Source organism: Catharus ustulatus, chromosome 2 (assembly GCF_009819885.2).
Source record: "Catharus ustulatus isolate bCatUst1 chromosome 2, bCatUst1.pri.v2, whole genome shotgun sequence".
NCBI lineage: Eukaryota > Metazoa > Chordata > Aves > Passeriformes > Turdidae > Catharus > Catharus ustulatus.
The window spans coordinates 106982480-106997771 of record NC_046222.1 but is presented as its reverse complement, the minus strand read 5'-3'; the positions used below and the strand labels follow the sequence as shown (position 1 = coordinate 106997771).

The window sequence follows — 15292 nt, the reverse complement described above, 5'->3', positions numbered from 1 at the left end:
CAAAGCGATGCGGTATTTGAATGGGTTGCCCCTGGAGGTGTTTAAGGAGAGCCTGGATGTGGCACTCAGTGCCGGGGACTGGCTGACAGGTGCCCATTCACAGGTTGGCCTCGATGATCTCGGAGGCCTTTTCCGACCCAGTCGATTCTGTGAAAAGGCACAGACGCTCCCAGGCTCTGGCTAGCGGACACCTGGCCCCAGAGGAAAAGCGACAGGGGACCAGCCCCAGAGCTCACCTGGCAGGTACTCCGCCTCGAAACGCCGCCGGGTCTCGCTGATCAGCGCCGCCTTGTCCTGCCGCTGCTGAGGGGAAACAAGGAACAGGAGGGCCGTGAAAGGAAGGGAAAGGCCGGAGCCCTACACAGCCCCAGACCCTCACCTGTACGGCAGGGCCCGGCCACCCGTCCCGCCGGACCACCAACCCCGAGCGGCTGCGGGCGGCGCTGGGAAGAACACCCGGCAGGCGGGCAGGAAGGTGGCAAAACAGTGGTAGGAAGGCAATAGCGAGAGGACAAGGGCGCAGGAACTCACCTCAGCCATGATCCAGCGGGTCCGCCCGCGCCGCCCGCACTGAGGCGGCTCCGGCAGCGCGAGGAGCGGCGGGAAAAGGGGATGGAGCGGCGCCCGGGGGCGGGGCCTGAGCCGGAGAGCGGCCGGAAGGCCCCGCCCCGCCCCGGCCCGGCCGCGCTCCCGTCATGCTCCCCGCGGCGGGAGCTTCGGAGCGGCTCGGCCGGCCGGGAACGGCGGGAGAGGCTCCACGGGGAATAGCGGCACGGCCGGGAACGGCGGGAGAGGCTCCACGGGGAATAGCGGCACGGCTGGGAACGGCGGGAGAGGCTTCACGGGGAATAGCGGCACGGCTGGGAACGGCGGGAGAGGCTCCACGGGGAATAGCGGCATGGTACGGCCGGGAACGGCGGGAGAGGCTCCAGGGGGAATAGGGGAACGGCGGGAGAGGCTCCACGGGGAATAGCGGCACGGCCGGGAACGGCGGAAGAGGCTCCACGGGGAATAGCGGCATGGTACGGCCGGGAACGGCGGGAGAGGCTCCACGGGGAATAGCGGCACGGCACGGCCGGGAACGGCGGGAGAGGCCCCGCGGGTCGCTGCCCGTGCCTGTACCGTCGCTGAGCGGGAGCCCGCGGGGCCCGGCGCTGACGCGGCCTGAGCCGGGCTAGGGCCGTCCCTGCGGAAGCCGCAGGTTGAGTGAAACTTGTGAGAGGGCTGCGGTTCCTTCGGGGTCCCCGGGGCCTTCTCTGGGCAGGGAGGGAGCGAGTCTGCTTGGCCGCAAAATGACTGGGTGTTCTATCAGAGAGCTTTGTCCTTCAAGGCCTTATAATTTTAACAAAATAGCTACTAATAAGCACTAGAGAAGGCTCTTTGATTTGAGAATTCAAAGCATCGCTGCTTTTCAGTCTACTGAGTATATTTGTGGTGTTGACATCTTCAATGCGATCACACGAGTTGTGAGTGTGTGGTTTGTTTTGTGTCAATTTATATTACACTGTGCAGCTGTTGATAACCAGAGAATTCATACTTCGGTAAAGACGCGTTTCTGAAATGTTTCTGTTACTTTAAACTCTCAGTACAAAGTTGCTTAACTTCATTATTAATCTGTGAGGTTAAAGCACATACTGGCCTCATTCTCAATTTTTTCTGTATTATTGCTTTACGGCACACAGTTATTCTTAAGTTATTCAGTTCAACTAGTCTCAAAGCAATTAATTTTTTTTCTTATTTGTTTTTGTAGATGGAAAATGTCCAGAAAGGTTAAAATTTCCACAAAGAAATAAACCTGACAGAAATACAGACGCTTATCATTTTCCTGTAGAGGAATACACATAAAGATAAATCAAGATGCTTCTGAGTGAGCAAGATCAATTCTTGTCCTACAATGGTGAACTCCTTGTATTTCAGTTGTCAAAACCAGAGGAAGCAGATGATAAAACAATAAATTTATGTGTCAGAAGGATGGCATTCAACAGAGACACTAAGCTGTTTGTTCAGAAGTCTTCTGGAGTATTCAGCATAGAAGCAACTCACTCAAAAATTGAAATGATTTGTTGTAGCTGCACAACGGATTCCAGAACAGGGATTATTCTTCCTTGCATTTTGATGAAGAAAAAAAAACGGAACAACGTCAAATACTTTTTATTGTTACTTCACAGTACAAACCAATTTGAGCCATCCTTTTATTTTAGATTGGATTATGAGCTGAAAGAAGACATCAGGTTGTTTGCTGGCCCATCGTTGTTGTGGAGACATGCCAACAAGCTGTTCTACATCTCTTCCAACACATGTGTGGTTCAAAGTGCTCCTGTTCAACTCTCTTCTGTAGTGTGGGCAGGTGAAATTGTGGGTGAAGGCACTGTTGTCTTAGGGGTAAGAACTGCTTGCCTGCCAGAGACTGAAAATCCAGAAGGGTTTTCTGTTTCAGACAGGGCCATTTGGGGTAGTGAGTTCTTTGGATACACAATTCAAACACAAAAAACGTTGACTGGCACATGCTTCATGCCTCATGCTTACAGCAGAGTGGTATCTTCTGTCTACGTCTGCAAGAGTGAGAGGTTGAAACAACAGCTCCGAATATCACTTGTTGCCGTAACCCACAAGAACCAGCTTGTTTGGTTCCAAAATGGTGCCCTTAAAGGTGTTTGTGAACTTCCTTATGAAAAGCCATGTTCAGTAAAACCAGCTCTAACCAGCAATGATTTGCTATTTGTTGTATCTTTTGCCTCTGGAAACAGCTGTGTTGTACAGAGGAGAGACAGCTTGCAGGTACTGGTGGCTTTAAGCAGCTCCATTTTACTGTGGTCTTTTTTGTATGTATTGTCTTACTGAAAGTCCTTTAACAAAACCCTGCATGTTTCATTTCTTTAGACTTCTTGTTTATTATTGTTGCTACTGGTAAAATGACTTGTCTTAAAGTATGACATTGTTTTGCTTCTGTTGCTTGCCTATGTAGCAGAAAATGAAGCTGGGATTCTCTCATTTAGTAATACATTTATGAATCTGACCAAAGCTTCTGTTGCTAATTGAAAACTGCAATAATGTGAAAACTTGAAGCTGTAATGCAGTTATGAATGTGCCTGGATGATTTGTGTTAGAAGTAACCTCATAACATTGCAAAGTATAAACTATTCATTGGAGCCTTAATTCCTAATAACAAAAAGATGTTTCTGAAAAATGATGTTTTATGAAAATGACAAGAAAAGGCGTTGCTATTGTTTCAAATCAGAAGAGACCAAGTTTCTGCTAGAGTTTTGTAGTAATCTGACAGGAAGACTTGTGTAAGTCAGGAAATAAATCTTGTACTATTTAGTTGCTGACATACTTATAAAAAATTGTCTTTAACTTTCAAACATATTTAAGTCTGTGGTGAAACAAAGGTATTTCTCAATGTCAAAGGTGTAATGCCTTTAACTAGTCTTCGAGTGTTACTGCTTCTAAATAAATGTTACAATGTTCAGCTGTTTGAATACTGAAAAGCTGTTATCTTCTCTGTGACCTGTAATCTGGGAAAGTGATCTTTAAAGGGAAATGGCTAACTTTTCCCAGCATTACTCTAAATAATGGGTTGAGAGTGAGAGCTTGAAAATTCTAAACATTACTGTATTTCACATAACTGAATAGGCTCCCTGTTAATGGAAAGCAAGCTTCACCAAAATGAGATCTCAAAACTGGGATGTATTCTAATAAATGTATTTTAAAACCACTTCTACTGTAGGTGGCTTCCAAATGGCAAAAAGTGAAGTGTGTTCTGGTGGATGATTTTATTAGCTCTGGAAGTGAGCAGCTGCTACTGCTTTTTGATGATGACTCCAATACAGACGTGTTAAGTACATTCAAAATAACAGATCTTGGGGAGGTCAACTATGCAGTAAGTTGAGCTTGCCTTTTCTCAGCTACTCAGTCTGTGCTTACTAAATTAAGGAAACCTCAACAAATCATTAAAGTATTGATGCAAAGTAAAATTGGATGTGGGCTGTAAAATGCCCTGAAGTTTGAATATAATATTTCCTGCTGTAATCTTAAATTATCTGAAGACATTATTTTGCTTCTATGATTGTATCAATATTCTGTTGGGAAATTAATGCAGTTGAAAATGCTTCACATAGTTTTGCCACAGTGCTTACCTTTTGGCTAAGAACACTTAATTTAATTAAGGCCATAGTGCTTGTTAATTATCTTCTCATAATTGTGTCTTTCCATTATGTACTATCAAATTCTAATTGCTTTCAGACAATAAGATTTTTCTTTTAAAAGACATACTGTGATTCTCCTGGCTTGCTGTATTTTCCCCCAGATTTTTATAATGCTATGTAGTAGCCTGTACCTTACTTTCAGCTTTTTAATTCATTCAGGGTTTTGGTTTTGTTTTTTTTTCCCTTTCAGAGTGGTATCAATTATAAACATGATGTTCCTGCTGCAGAAGGATTGCAAGAGAATGGTTTGCTTACTGTCCGAGCCCTTGAAACAAGATTACAGGTTTGTACTCAAGAGTTCTGCCTCCATGTTTTCTATAAGTTACTGTTCTGTATCATTGCATTATCTAAAGGGTCAGGCTAATGATTCTGTTATTATTGAAGAAGTGGTTCAGGGAAAAGAATAACACGGTTAAGTATTTATTCTTGAATCAGTAGTAGTCTTCCAGTTTCTTTCAGTGGTAGTTTCAGTTCTCTCAGTTGTTATAAGTGCATTAGAGGTCTAATTTAATTTTAATTAAAAGTTTGAGAATGCTGAAGCTATCTTATCAGAGCTCCTTAGTAATCATTTTACTCAAGTTTAAATACCAGCTTAAAAAAATTAGAGTGTCCTTCTTTTGCTCCCCATTACATATGTAACTTTCAGGTCACGTAGTGGTGGGTTCCCAGAGAGTGCATTTGCCAAAATCGGTGACTGTGGTTATTTCACCACCCTCTGATGTTCATGCTCCTGTTACTAGTGCTTTTATAAGGATAATTTTGAAAAGTACTGTAGATAAAGCTAGATGTATCCTTTTAACTAGCATAATTTATAAAACAAACTGGGGGAAACTTACTGGAATTTCCCACCCAACATACTCACCAATGTAAGTGTTTTTGCAGTGTGTGTATTAGCCAACACCAAATGGGTAATAATTAACAAACAGGAAGATTATTTAAGAAAAAAAAAAGGCTTTAAGGCAGAACATGAATCTCATACTGAGTCAATGATGTGAGGCTATTGCTAGTTTGCTAAGGGTGCTTTAAAGACGAGATATGAGGTCATTCTTCCGGTCACTTTCACTTAGTGAAAACTAAGTAGGGTATTGTGACAGTTTTATTTCCAGCCTTTCAAAGTGAAGCTAATTAATCTGCAATAGTTCACCAGTTAATAAATAAATAAATAAAAGAAGGACATATTATGAACAAACTGGAAAAGCAATGACTTTTCTAGTTCTAACGACAGGCAAGATATCTAAAGATATATTGTGCATCATCCAAAAGATAAAAGCTGTTTGGAGAACAGTGGACAAAATATTTTTTTCCCTCCTAGAAAGTTAAGAAAATAGAAGGTGGATTATTTTTGAGGACTTCTTGAGGTCCCTTCCAATCCTATCTTTCTTACAGTTTGCATGTTAGGCTTTAAAGTGCAGTCTTCCTTCCAAATGCATCTTTTTCTGTATTTTTTTTCTTTTTTGACAGCCGTGTTTTAAAACTGACTTCACTGCTGCATTCTTGCCCTACTCATATTACTCATTACATTACTCTTCTACAAAACAGAAATTAGTTTCTGTCTCTAATTGGCTGCTACTTCCACTATTGTAATGAAGGTTGTTCACCCTGCCATTGTCAGCTGTATGTTCTTTGTTCCATAACTTTGTTCTTTCAGTTCACCAACAGGCTTCCAGCTGTACAGCTCTGTGAATCTGTGTCAGGATCAAATGAATCATCTGGTTTGCACTTGCTACTGGCTCTGCTGGAAACACGCCACTGGCTGGATATTTTATCTATTGTGTGCTGATATGGTTCTTACAGACACAGAATCCTTCCTAAGACCTAACATTTCTGAGCTTTTTAGATCTTTTTAATCTCTTAATTTTCAAAGCCACATACTAGCACAAGGACTGTAAGCAGTTGGAAATTTACTGTGTTTTAATGCTGTAAATTTTTGAAATTGTCAAGCTGATGAATTTGGAAATAGGTGCAGATATATTTTTTTAACCTCACTGTTGCTTCCTTCTTGAAATCCCCATTGTTCTGTATTATATTTGCTGAACAGTGAAGTACTCTTGCTGGCTTTTATAATCTGATGTATAATTGAATTTGAAGGATGCTTGTTTTGAAGCAATAGTGCATGAGTTCTGCTTAGCTTGGGAATTTTCAAAGGTTATTTAGTCTTGAAGTGGTGCCTCTTGATATTTATCATCAAAATTCAGGTATTCTAGAAATTTGCAATCAAATCAAGTTTTCACAGTCTCCATGGAATCTTGTGTTTTAGAGGAAAATGAAATAGCAGATGCAGCCCTTTTCATGCTTGTTGCTTAACCCTTGTTTCACATCTGCACAGCTGTTTTCTTAGCCACGTGAGATCTTTGGCAAGAATGAATTATAGTCCAATGTATGAGTAAGTTGCATTTAAGTTATACATAGTAATGTATATAACTGCATTTTGGAGGCAGTGAAATTGAAAAATAGATCAGCCTGAGCAATTTTGAATTGTTCTATGTTTATTTTTATACACTATTTTGGGCCTGAATCCAGTATTTTCTTCTTTGAAGTTTTTTTCACTTTAACACATGTTTTGGTGTTTTCTGAAGATGACGTCCTTTGGCAGAGTACTGCAGTTACACTGCAAGAGCTGAGGTTACAGGGTTTCTCGTGGTTTCAGTTGATTGTTTTAGCAGAAATAAAGAAGTGTCTTTATGTCCACTGGTCTATTCTCCCCTCCGTTACTTGACAGTTTTGTAAAGACTGTAACTCTGGATTTACTCACAGCTCTATTGTCTTTGGCTCTGGACTACCTTGCTTTTATGTTCAGGTTTATTTTGTCTTCTAAGGTGATCTAGCTTTATTTTCTTAGTTTCACAGCACAAAATCTGTAACTCCTGCTGATGCTTGTAGTGGAGTACATCTTGGCATATAGCATAAAGCCTGTCACTTGACAGAGGGTTGATGGGGGACACAACTCAATCTTGGGTTTGCTATATGGTGGAATTCAGGTCTTTTTCTTGTGTTGCTTTAGGAGGAAAAAGGGCTTGCAAAAGCCAGGTGGGTCAGCAAGCATACAACAGTGAATGTTGGGCCGTTTTGACTGCTTTCCCATTTGCTTTCTGGTTCTCAATTGTTTATTCAGGAGTTGGCTCCATTAGGAGTAAATTGTGGCTTAATGTTCTGATGACCTAAATTAGGAAGGTTTTGCAGACTCCTCTTTGTTCTTAACTCTTCTTTTTTATCTCTTAACTCAAGTCTGGCACTGGATTATTGCTTGGAATCTGGTGCTTAGATTTACAGTTTGATAGGTGACAATATTTTTACACGACTTTCCATGAGAGTGCTATTAGTTGAAATGCCCTTTGCCATTCCAGCTTGAGCAGAGGACATCACTTCACTTAAAAGAACTGCTTTTTTTATTCAGGTTTATAATGGATTTATGTGTTTGGAGGGATTTTTTCTGGGAATGGGGAAGAGGGAAGTTTGGTTTTTGCATTCCAGGGTTGAGTTTGTTCTCTCCTTGACAGTATTGGACTTCTTAGGGTCTTTCTTTCCTGATAATAGCTTTTGAGGAGCTTTCTTAAAACCTGAGAAGGTAGCATGTTTTTTTTTTTTTTTATTGCTTGGTTTGTGGATTTTTTTGGTTGGTTTGCCTTGGTTGATTTTTTGGGTATTTTTTCTTTCTGTTTTGTTTAACAGAGGCACAGTCAACATGTGTCTGCTTGTATATCTGTCAACTCTTCAATATATTTACTTGACCAATAATCAGTACAAATCTTGAGAAGAGCATGAAACTGCTATCCATGAAAAAGTGAAGCGGGATTAATAATGAAAGATATCTACAGAAATATATCTGAATATCTATGTAATTTGATTAAGTTTCCCTTAATACTTATCTTCAACTCTAGATTTAATATTGAAAGACCGAGATTGAGATTCATATTTTAAAAGTAGAGTAGCCTGACTTGAGCATTTTTTTAGAAACCACGAAGTTATTTGTGATTCTTGCATAAAAATGGAAAGATGAAAAGATATTTTGATAGCTTTAATATCCTTTCTTATGTGCAGTAGTCTAATGATTATCTTTTACAGGCTGGTTGGACTTCTGTTCGAGAGCTACAGCAGCATTTAGGAATCCAAAGGAGGGTTATTCTTGAGTCTTGCAGAGCATTAATAGATCTTGTTGAAGAAAGAACCCATATTCTACCCAACTCAAAAGAGGTAAAACGCAGGAGATGGGCCAGATCACTTCTGAATTCTGCCAAGCTATTTGTAGAGGTTACTGTCCGTAATCACTTACCACTTTCACCTGTAGGGGTTGCCAGTATCAAAAATCATCAATCTGCTTTTTAAGTCTGGTTCATTTTCTTAACTTGCCAGTATATGTAGTTAGGAATACATTTAGTTGTTTCCTCTTGAAGTTGATGTACACAATACCTCCTGACAACTGAGTAGTATGGAGGAGTAACCTCTAACAGAGCTAGTGACAAACACAAGGGGAGTGTACAGTTCTAATTAGCACAGTTGCCTAGATGTTGAATATCTGTCTGAAATCTCATATATTACAAAAAGGGAGTTGTCATAGAACTGTGCGAGCAAAATTGATTTTATAATGGGGGCAGAGTGAACTGTGGGCTGAGAAGGTGATGGAGGTTGGGAAATTTTATTTTAATACATTGCTCAAAAGAAACCTAATTTAATTGAAATGGAGTTATCTCCCTTTCAGTTACTGTTGTGATATCTTTCAAGGTTTCTAGGTTTGGACAACAAAGTACTGAGCAATTAAATGCAATAATATGAATTCTAGCACCCTAAATCTATGGACAATTAATTGTCAAGATTTTGATGTGTGATTTTTACAAGGAGAGAATAGGGTGTACTTTACATGATATAATGTGGTTTAAGAAAATTCTATTCATAGTAAAGAATAAACTAGTTTATATGTATCTTTTATTTTAAATATTTTAAGAGCTCCTCCAGCAGTCATTTGTGGTAAAACACAAAGTAATGCAGTATAGAAAGAACCAATATCTCCACTTTATTTATCTAAAAGAATACATTTTTCTGTAAGGAAGGTCTTGTCTCTCTCTGGGATGATGTAGAAAATCCTCCTGATTCTCTTAGTAAAGTGACATCGTTGGTGTCTGAAGTTCCAGAGCGCTTCACAGAAGAATTGTGGCAGCGTGTTGTGGACGACAGCCTGGTAGTTGGAGTAAAACTAACAGAATCATTTTATTCGTGAGTATATACACTTACCTTATAATTTCATAGTTTTATAGAAAATAAATATGTTGGTTAAGCTCTGCAGTAAATTTGAACTTCCTCATTTTCAACATCTGCCTATAAAATGTTTCAAATGTGACTTTGTCAGTATTCTTGCTACTGCTTGCTTGCTCTCTAACAGTGCACAGAAAAATACATTATACAGCCAGAAACCAGTAGTGTGAGGATAATTGCAACATTACTGGAGACTTTACAGAAGTTTTCTTTGACAAAAATTATGGCTCTTTATAGTCCATGTTGACATAGCAATGCTAACATCAGTATGTGTTATAAATAATGCTCTGTCTTAGCTTAGTTCCTGATGCTTTACTGTTAACAGCTTGCCATTCCTAATTGATTTGTTTCAAGAAGCACAAAAGAAAATATATTAAATTCTCTTACCAACTAATAAATACTTAACTTTTGAATTGAACCCTTCTAGTCAAGTATCTTATCAAAATGCTTGCAAAGCTTGTATTGTATGTAAATTTTGTGGAACAATCAGCTGTATAATACTTTACCTTCAAAATGATTTGTTAATTTTTTAATCTTTAAAATTTCTTGTTTATTCTATTTTAATTACTCAGTTCTAGTTGTAAATACTACTTATGTCATTTTCCCTTACAGTGAGGGAACTCAGTTGAAACAATGTGATAAAAGGGGATTACATAAAATATCAAATTAGTGTGAATTGTGTAATGTAAACTTTGGTGGAGTCAGAACTTCTCTTTTGACCCATGTTCCCACAGGCAGTGTAGCTGAGGCTGTGTTAGGCTGAGCTCAAAGACTACTGATGCCACTGAAAATCATTCAGGTGGTTGTGAGGAGCTGACCTGTTAGGCCCTCTGGCCATTCTGCTGGAGCTGTTGCTATATTCTTTCTCAACTGCCAGATTGCTGTAACTTTACAAGAAAGTTGACCTCATCCTCTTGACAGCCTCTCTTAAGAGCCACTGAGGCAAAAGATTGTTTTTTGTCTTTTTAGTGTTTGTTCTTTAAGCTTTGATGATGGTGCCTTTGCTGCTTTTTTTTTTTTTTTTTTAAGTGAAATGCTTCATTCCTGTATAATTTCAGAGATCTTCAGAAGATTTTAAAAACCAGCAGCAATCTAGCCCTCTCCCCATTTTTACAGTTGAGAGAAGATCTGTGGAGAAACCATTTGTCCAAGGTTACCTGGCAGGCCAACAGCAGAGCTTGGGTCTTCTGAGCTCCAGTTCAGTCCTGTGTACGACAACTTGTGTTTGTGGGGAAAAGGACTTACTTTATCTCCAGCCCTAACACTTTATTGATTATTTTTGTGCTTCCTACTAATGCAAGATTGCAGTGATATCATAGATTGCATTATGAGGTGGTGATACTTCTCTGTAAAGAAAACTAGACATTCATAAGACAGTGACATCTTGAAATTGAATTGATTGACAGGATTATATATTCATTGAGAAAGGATCTGGAACAGTAATATTAGGATTTCATTGAAAGAGCCCTGTGTTGAATAAATAAAGTACTTCATACATTTCAGGAAATTGCTACATGTTCAAAGTAATACTATCTTAAACCTTTTATTTTATTCTTCATTCAGTTTTGTTTGAATATCTATAAAAATGTAGAGTCTCAGAAGAGCTTCTAGTCCTCAAAAGGGCAAAATTTATATTTTCTGCAGTTTTTTATTAAAAAGAAAGTCAGATCTTTAAAAAATAATCCATAAATGTCGTGGAGTGTCTTTATAGCTTACGTAGAATTTTCAGATTTTTCTGGCTGAATTAAACATCCAAATATTTTTGGTTGAATATGGCATCTAACTCCTAGAAGCTCTTTGAAAATTCAGTCCACATTTTGAAAAATCTTAATACTCAAGTTTATATGAAACAGTCTTGTGAGGGACTTAGCCTCTTTGCAAGGTCTATTACTTAATCTGGAATAGTATTGGAATTTATGATAGTCTTAAATGCCTCTATACATCTTCAATGTTGTGGTTATTTGTCAGAAGGCAAAAGCATGAACTGGGAATGCAGTCACATTCTATGGATTTTCACAGGTCACTGAGTGATGTCAGTTTATCTTTAGTGATGGATCAAGACTTCTCTTCGATTTCTCCAATTATCAAGTGTCAAAGTAAAATCATTAAGCTGAACAAAGCCTTCTCAGCATTGGCAGTCTCCTCAAGTCAAATTGAACCTCCTCCAAAAAAGATGAAATCGGACTTGCATAGCAAGAATGATCTGAAAAAAGAGTTTCCTATGAGATCATCAAGGATTCAGCTGGATGGAGCAAAGACAGTCACTGCTGTCACCAGCCTTTCACCACTACTGGCATTTCATCGTGTGTGCTGCTTGGTTCTTCTGCATGCCAGCAAGCAAAACCATCAGAATGATAGTTTACAGCAGAGCAAAAAGATTGCTGTGTTCTGTGGGAAAATTTTGTTAAGTCTGGAAGATATTTCAAGTGGCAGATATTCAGTAAAGATGCTAAGGGAAAGTAGTTACTGTACAGGTAAATGGATTTATCTACTTTGGATTTATAGATATATATAATTGATTCTTCTGTTTACTCTAGGTGATGCCAGGCTAAGTTTCTCTCTGAACATGAGCTTCACAGACCTTTTGGGAGTTAAAGCTGAGTGAAATAGGAGATAGAACAGTTTTCAAAGTGGAAAAATATTTAGTGAGTTGCTGTAAGGTTTTGCTAGCATTGGTGGTGAAGGGTATCTGGAAAGGACAATTTTGAAGATGTTTGAGTACAGAACGTTGAAGCCTGTATTTTTCTATAAATAAGACACTGTGTTTAGATACAAAAGTGGTTTTTTGGGCATACTACTACTACCTCTTAAATAATACCAAAGTAATTGAAATTCTTCCTCATCTGCATGTATATTAAGGTAACTTATTTTCATTTCTTTTAATATTCCTGATTTGAATTGATTTTGAACTGGGATTTTACTCAAGCAATGACATATAGTTTTTATTGTTTGCAGTGAATTTTAATTTTTCTTCCTTTAATGCTATGTCACTGCTAAACCCAACATGTCATCTTATTATCACAGGAGGCTATTAATAGCCTTCTTTTGGCAAGGTGATGTTTATCTTAAGAGCTTTCATTAAATTGGTGGTGCTCCATTAATCAACTCTTTTGCTTGACAGAAGTAGGGATAAGAATTTAGGTGAGAAGAAAATTGCCCAAAAATGCCTGAAGTCAGGAGCAAATCCTTCACAAAAAACTGGGAATATGAGCCAAAAATTAAAGCTCATTTAATGCATGCAGCATGATCAACATATTGAGTTCAACTACCTATTTTTACTGTATTTTTTTGCAGGTTCCATGGAAGATATACTTGCTGTCCTTGCAGTGTCTGTCAGGTTCTCCTTTCAGATTGTGTCTTGTGACTGCACATTGACTCCAATCAGTTCATGGTTACTGGGAGAAATGGAGTGCACCCCATTTAAAGAATGCCAGGACAATGTATTCTGTCATAAAGCAGGAAATGTCCATGGTACAATTTTTAATTGGTCCCTTAAAAATCCATTTGAAGGACTTCTAACAATATATTGCAGGTAAAATTACTTGAAAAGCATAGCTTATATTCATCTTACATACACCCTCTCTTATCTTTTTGCTGTTTCTTACTGGTACCATAAACAGCAGCCAAAATCATAACCAATGGGCTGCAAGTGTGTTATGATAGTAATCACCAATAACAGACCTGTTTTCAGATCACAACTATGGCAGAACCTGAACTGAGCTGTTTAAATTTATACAGTCTGGAACACTGAATTAGAAATAAGTCTGGTCTCCAGTAATATCTGCTTGGTACTATTCCTTCTCTTCATTTTGCTGCATCATAATTTTATGGTTTTTTTTCTTACATTATTCTTAGTATAATCTGTAATTTGTATTTTTTTCTTCAATGTGTGTTAATTTTAAAAAGCCCCTTATTTATATATTTATATAAATAAATATTTATATATTTGCAAAAAAAAACCCAACCAAGCCACAAACATCAAGTTAAATTAAATTTAAATTTATTGGTAGGTAATTTTTTAGTTTATTATTGCAATATAAAGTAGTCTCATTTTGTATATGTTTCTGCTATAGTTATTTCCTATCTACCATTATTATATAAAGGAAATAATCTGAAGTGCCTCACTGATGTCCTTTCTTATGCAGATTTTTTTGACAAATATTTCCTAAACCAGGTTAAGCAAGTTAGTAATACTGCCATAATTTATAACTTAGCTGGATAAGGCTTATAACATAAAAAGTACTTCTGAAATATTGACAAATATTGCTATTTTGAAGAGTTCAAGCTTAAAAATAAAAAAGGTGTAACTGTTAAGAGTGTATTTTGTAGTGAGGTTTTCCTCAAATTAGGAGTTGATTTCTTATATGTAAGATGAAAGACTGAAATGTTTAAGCAATCAATCAGTAAAATTTTAAGTCTCAAGACTTTTGATTCCTTTTGAAAAGTGATTTTACTAGGTACTATTCACTTTGGATCCCATTTTCTTAATAGTTACTGAGCCCCATGTTTACGGGCTGTGATTGTACTTTCTGTACTGTTTATTGCTGTGTTTGGATTGATCTTTTATCTGGCTAGGACCTTTCTGTGATAGGTGATAGGTGGAAACTAGAGAGTATACTTTTTTTTGACACCATCATGAATTTATTTTACAGAAATCTGACTGTCTTGTTCCAGTGCCTTCACAGCCTTACTAGAGCTCTCCCTCCAAGCTGCAGTGTAAAACTCCTGAGGTCTGGAACCAAAGGAGTAATTATTGAGCAGTTAACTCTGGCTCTGGAAAAGGAAATGCTCACCTTGAAGAATTCTCTTTTAAGAAAAGAAACTAAAGCTGAAAACTGTTTGACATGGGGGAATGAGTCTGGCAAGAAAATTGATAACGCTCCTCTGGATTCTTTACTGGACACAGAGGAAGGAGTCCAGCAATTCAGAAAGAAGCTTCAGAATGAGCGGGAAGAGAGTGTGCAAAGTATGAACCAAACCATGAATGGTGCCCTGTACCAGAAAATTGCTTTGAAAATAGCAGAAGCTCAGCTCAGTTCAGATATGATTGTGTGGAGACTGGCCAAGTCCTAGAAACTACTGACTAAATTTATTTTGAAAAAAAAAATTATTGAAGTTATAACCTTAAATATTTATATTTTCATGGGGGCTTATACTGCTTTGTATTCTATAGCATTTCTGTGTTGTTTCTACAGATAAATACTGGAATTTTAACTGATGACTATTGGAAGAATTTAATACTAAAGATTGAGTCATTATTTTTGTTACAGATTTTGAAAATATATTTTTAAGGTATTTTCTAATAATTCCTACTCCAAAATGGTAATTGTTGGACTATAAAAGAACTATTTTAGAAAAAAATGAGTGTGTACTCTTTAAAATAATTGCACTGAACTTGAAAGATAAGTACTTACACATGTAAAATGTAAACCTTTTTTAGAAATCTTAAAGCAGGTACAGAAAGGATCTAAGTTATACAACCAATTGTAAATCATAATTTGAGTATGGAGTTTGAGAAATTCAAAAAAGAGGCAGTTTATCTTCATGGTATGTCAAACCTTTTAAATAATTTCTAATGCTACCACTTGAGGAATAAAACTCTATACCTTTCAGCCCTATCTTCTGCAGTCCAAGATCAAATTAACAAAATTTCAAGAACTCATGAAGATTCTCTGCATAACAAAGCTGCTTCAGGTTTGAGAGGTTCATTTGCACGTAATTTACTGGTAGGGCTAATCTTGCTGGTAGGTGCTGGGGAAAACTGTCCTTCCTAGCTTCAGTGTCAGTAGATTGGTCTGCCTCAATCCCAGTCAGATGATTGTCTGCTGATGCCAGCTGCT

The 15292-nt window shown here is 38.1% G+C and overlaps 2 protein-coding genes across 3 annotated transcripts in view; one reads left to right on the top strand and one right to left on the bottom strand.

Annotated features, from left to right (window-relative positions):
* Positions 1 to 622, bottom strand: part of MOSPD2 (motile sperm domain containing 2) — a 33537-nt gene extending 32915 nt beyond the window's left edge. Inside the window, exons 1-2 of one of the 2 annotated variants that reach the window (XM_033051660.2) lie at positions 532 to 622; positions 237 to 303 (exon numbers count right to left, since the gene is read on the bottom strand). In XM_033051660.2, the coding sequence (XP_032907551.1) occupies positions 237 to 303; positions 532 to 540 (76 nt within the window). In that variant the 5' untranslated portion in view covers positions 541 to 622. The remainder of the gene's footprint in view (positions 1 to 236; positions 304 to 531) is intronic. The other variant, XM_033051661.2, reaches the window with a different exon arrangement.
* A 670-nt stretch (positions 623 to 1292) lies between these two features.
* Positions 1293 to 14997, top strand: FANCB (FA complementation group B). The gene is made up of 8 exons (XM_033053534.1): positions 1293 to 2778; positions 3728 to 3880; positions 4396 to 4488; positions 8268 to 8396; positions 9247 to 9413; positions 11472 to 11926; positions 12747 to 12984; positions 14105 to 14997. The coding sequence occupies exons 1-8, from the start codon at positions 1858 to 1860 to the stop codon at positions 14523 to 14525; spliced, it is 2577 nt and encodes an 858-aa protein (XP_032909425.1). The 5' UTR covers positions 1293 to 1857; the 3' UTR covers positions 14526 to 14997.
* The last annotated feature ends 295 nt before the right edge of the window (positions 14998 to 15292 follow it).

Excerpts from the sequence above, each read along its gene's own strand:
- FANCB (XM_033053534.1), top strand. The coding sequence starts at position 1,858 with ATGCTTCTGAGTGAGCAAGATCAATTCTTGTCCTACAATGGTGAACTC. Across the intron at positions 2,779-3,727 it reads AGAGGAGAGACAGCTTGCAG|GTGGCTTCCAAATGGCAAAA; the intron begins GTACTGGTGGCT and ends CTTCTACTGTAG. Across the intron at positions 9,414-11,471 it reads CTAACAGAATCATTTTATTC|GTCACTGAGTGATGTCAGTT; the intron begins GTGAGTATATAC and ends GGATTTTCACAG.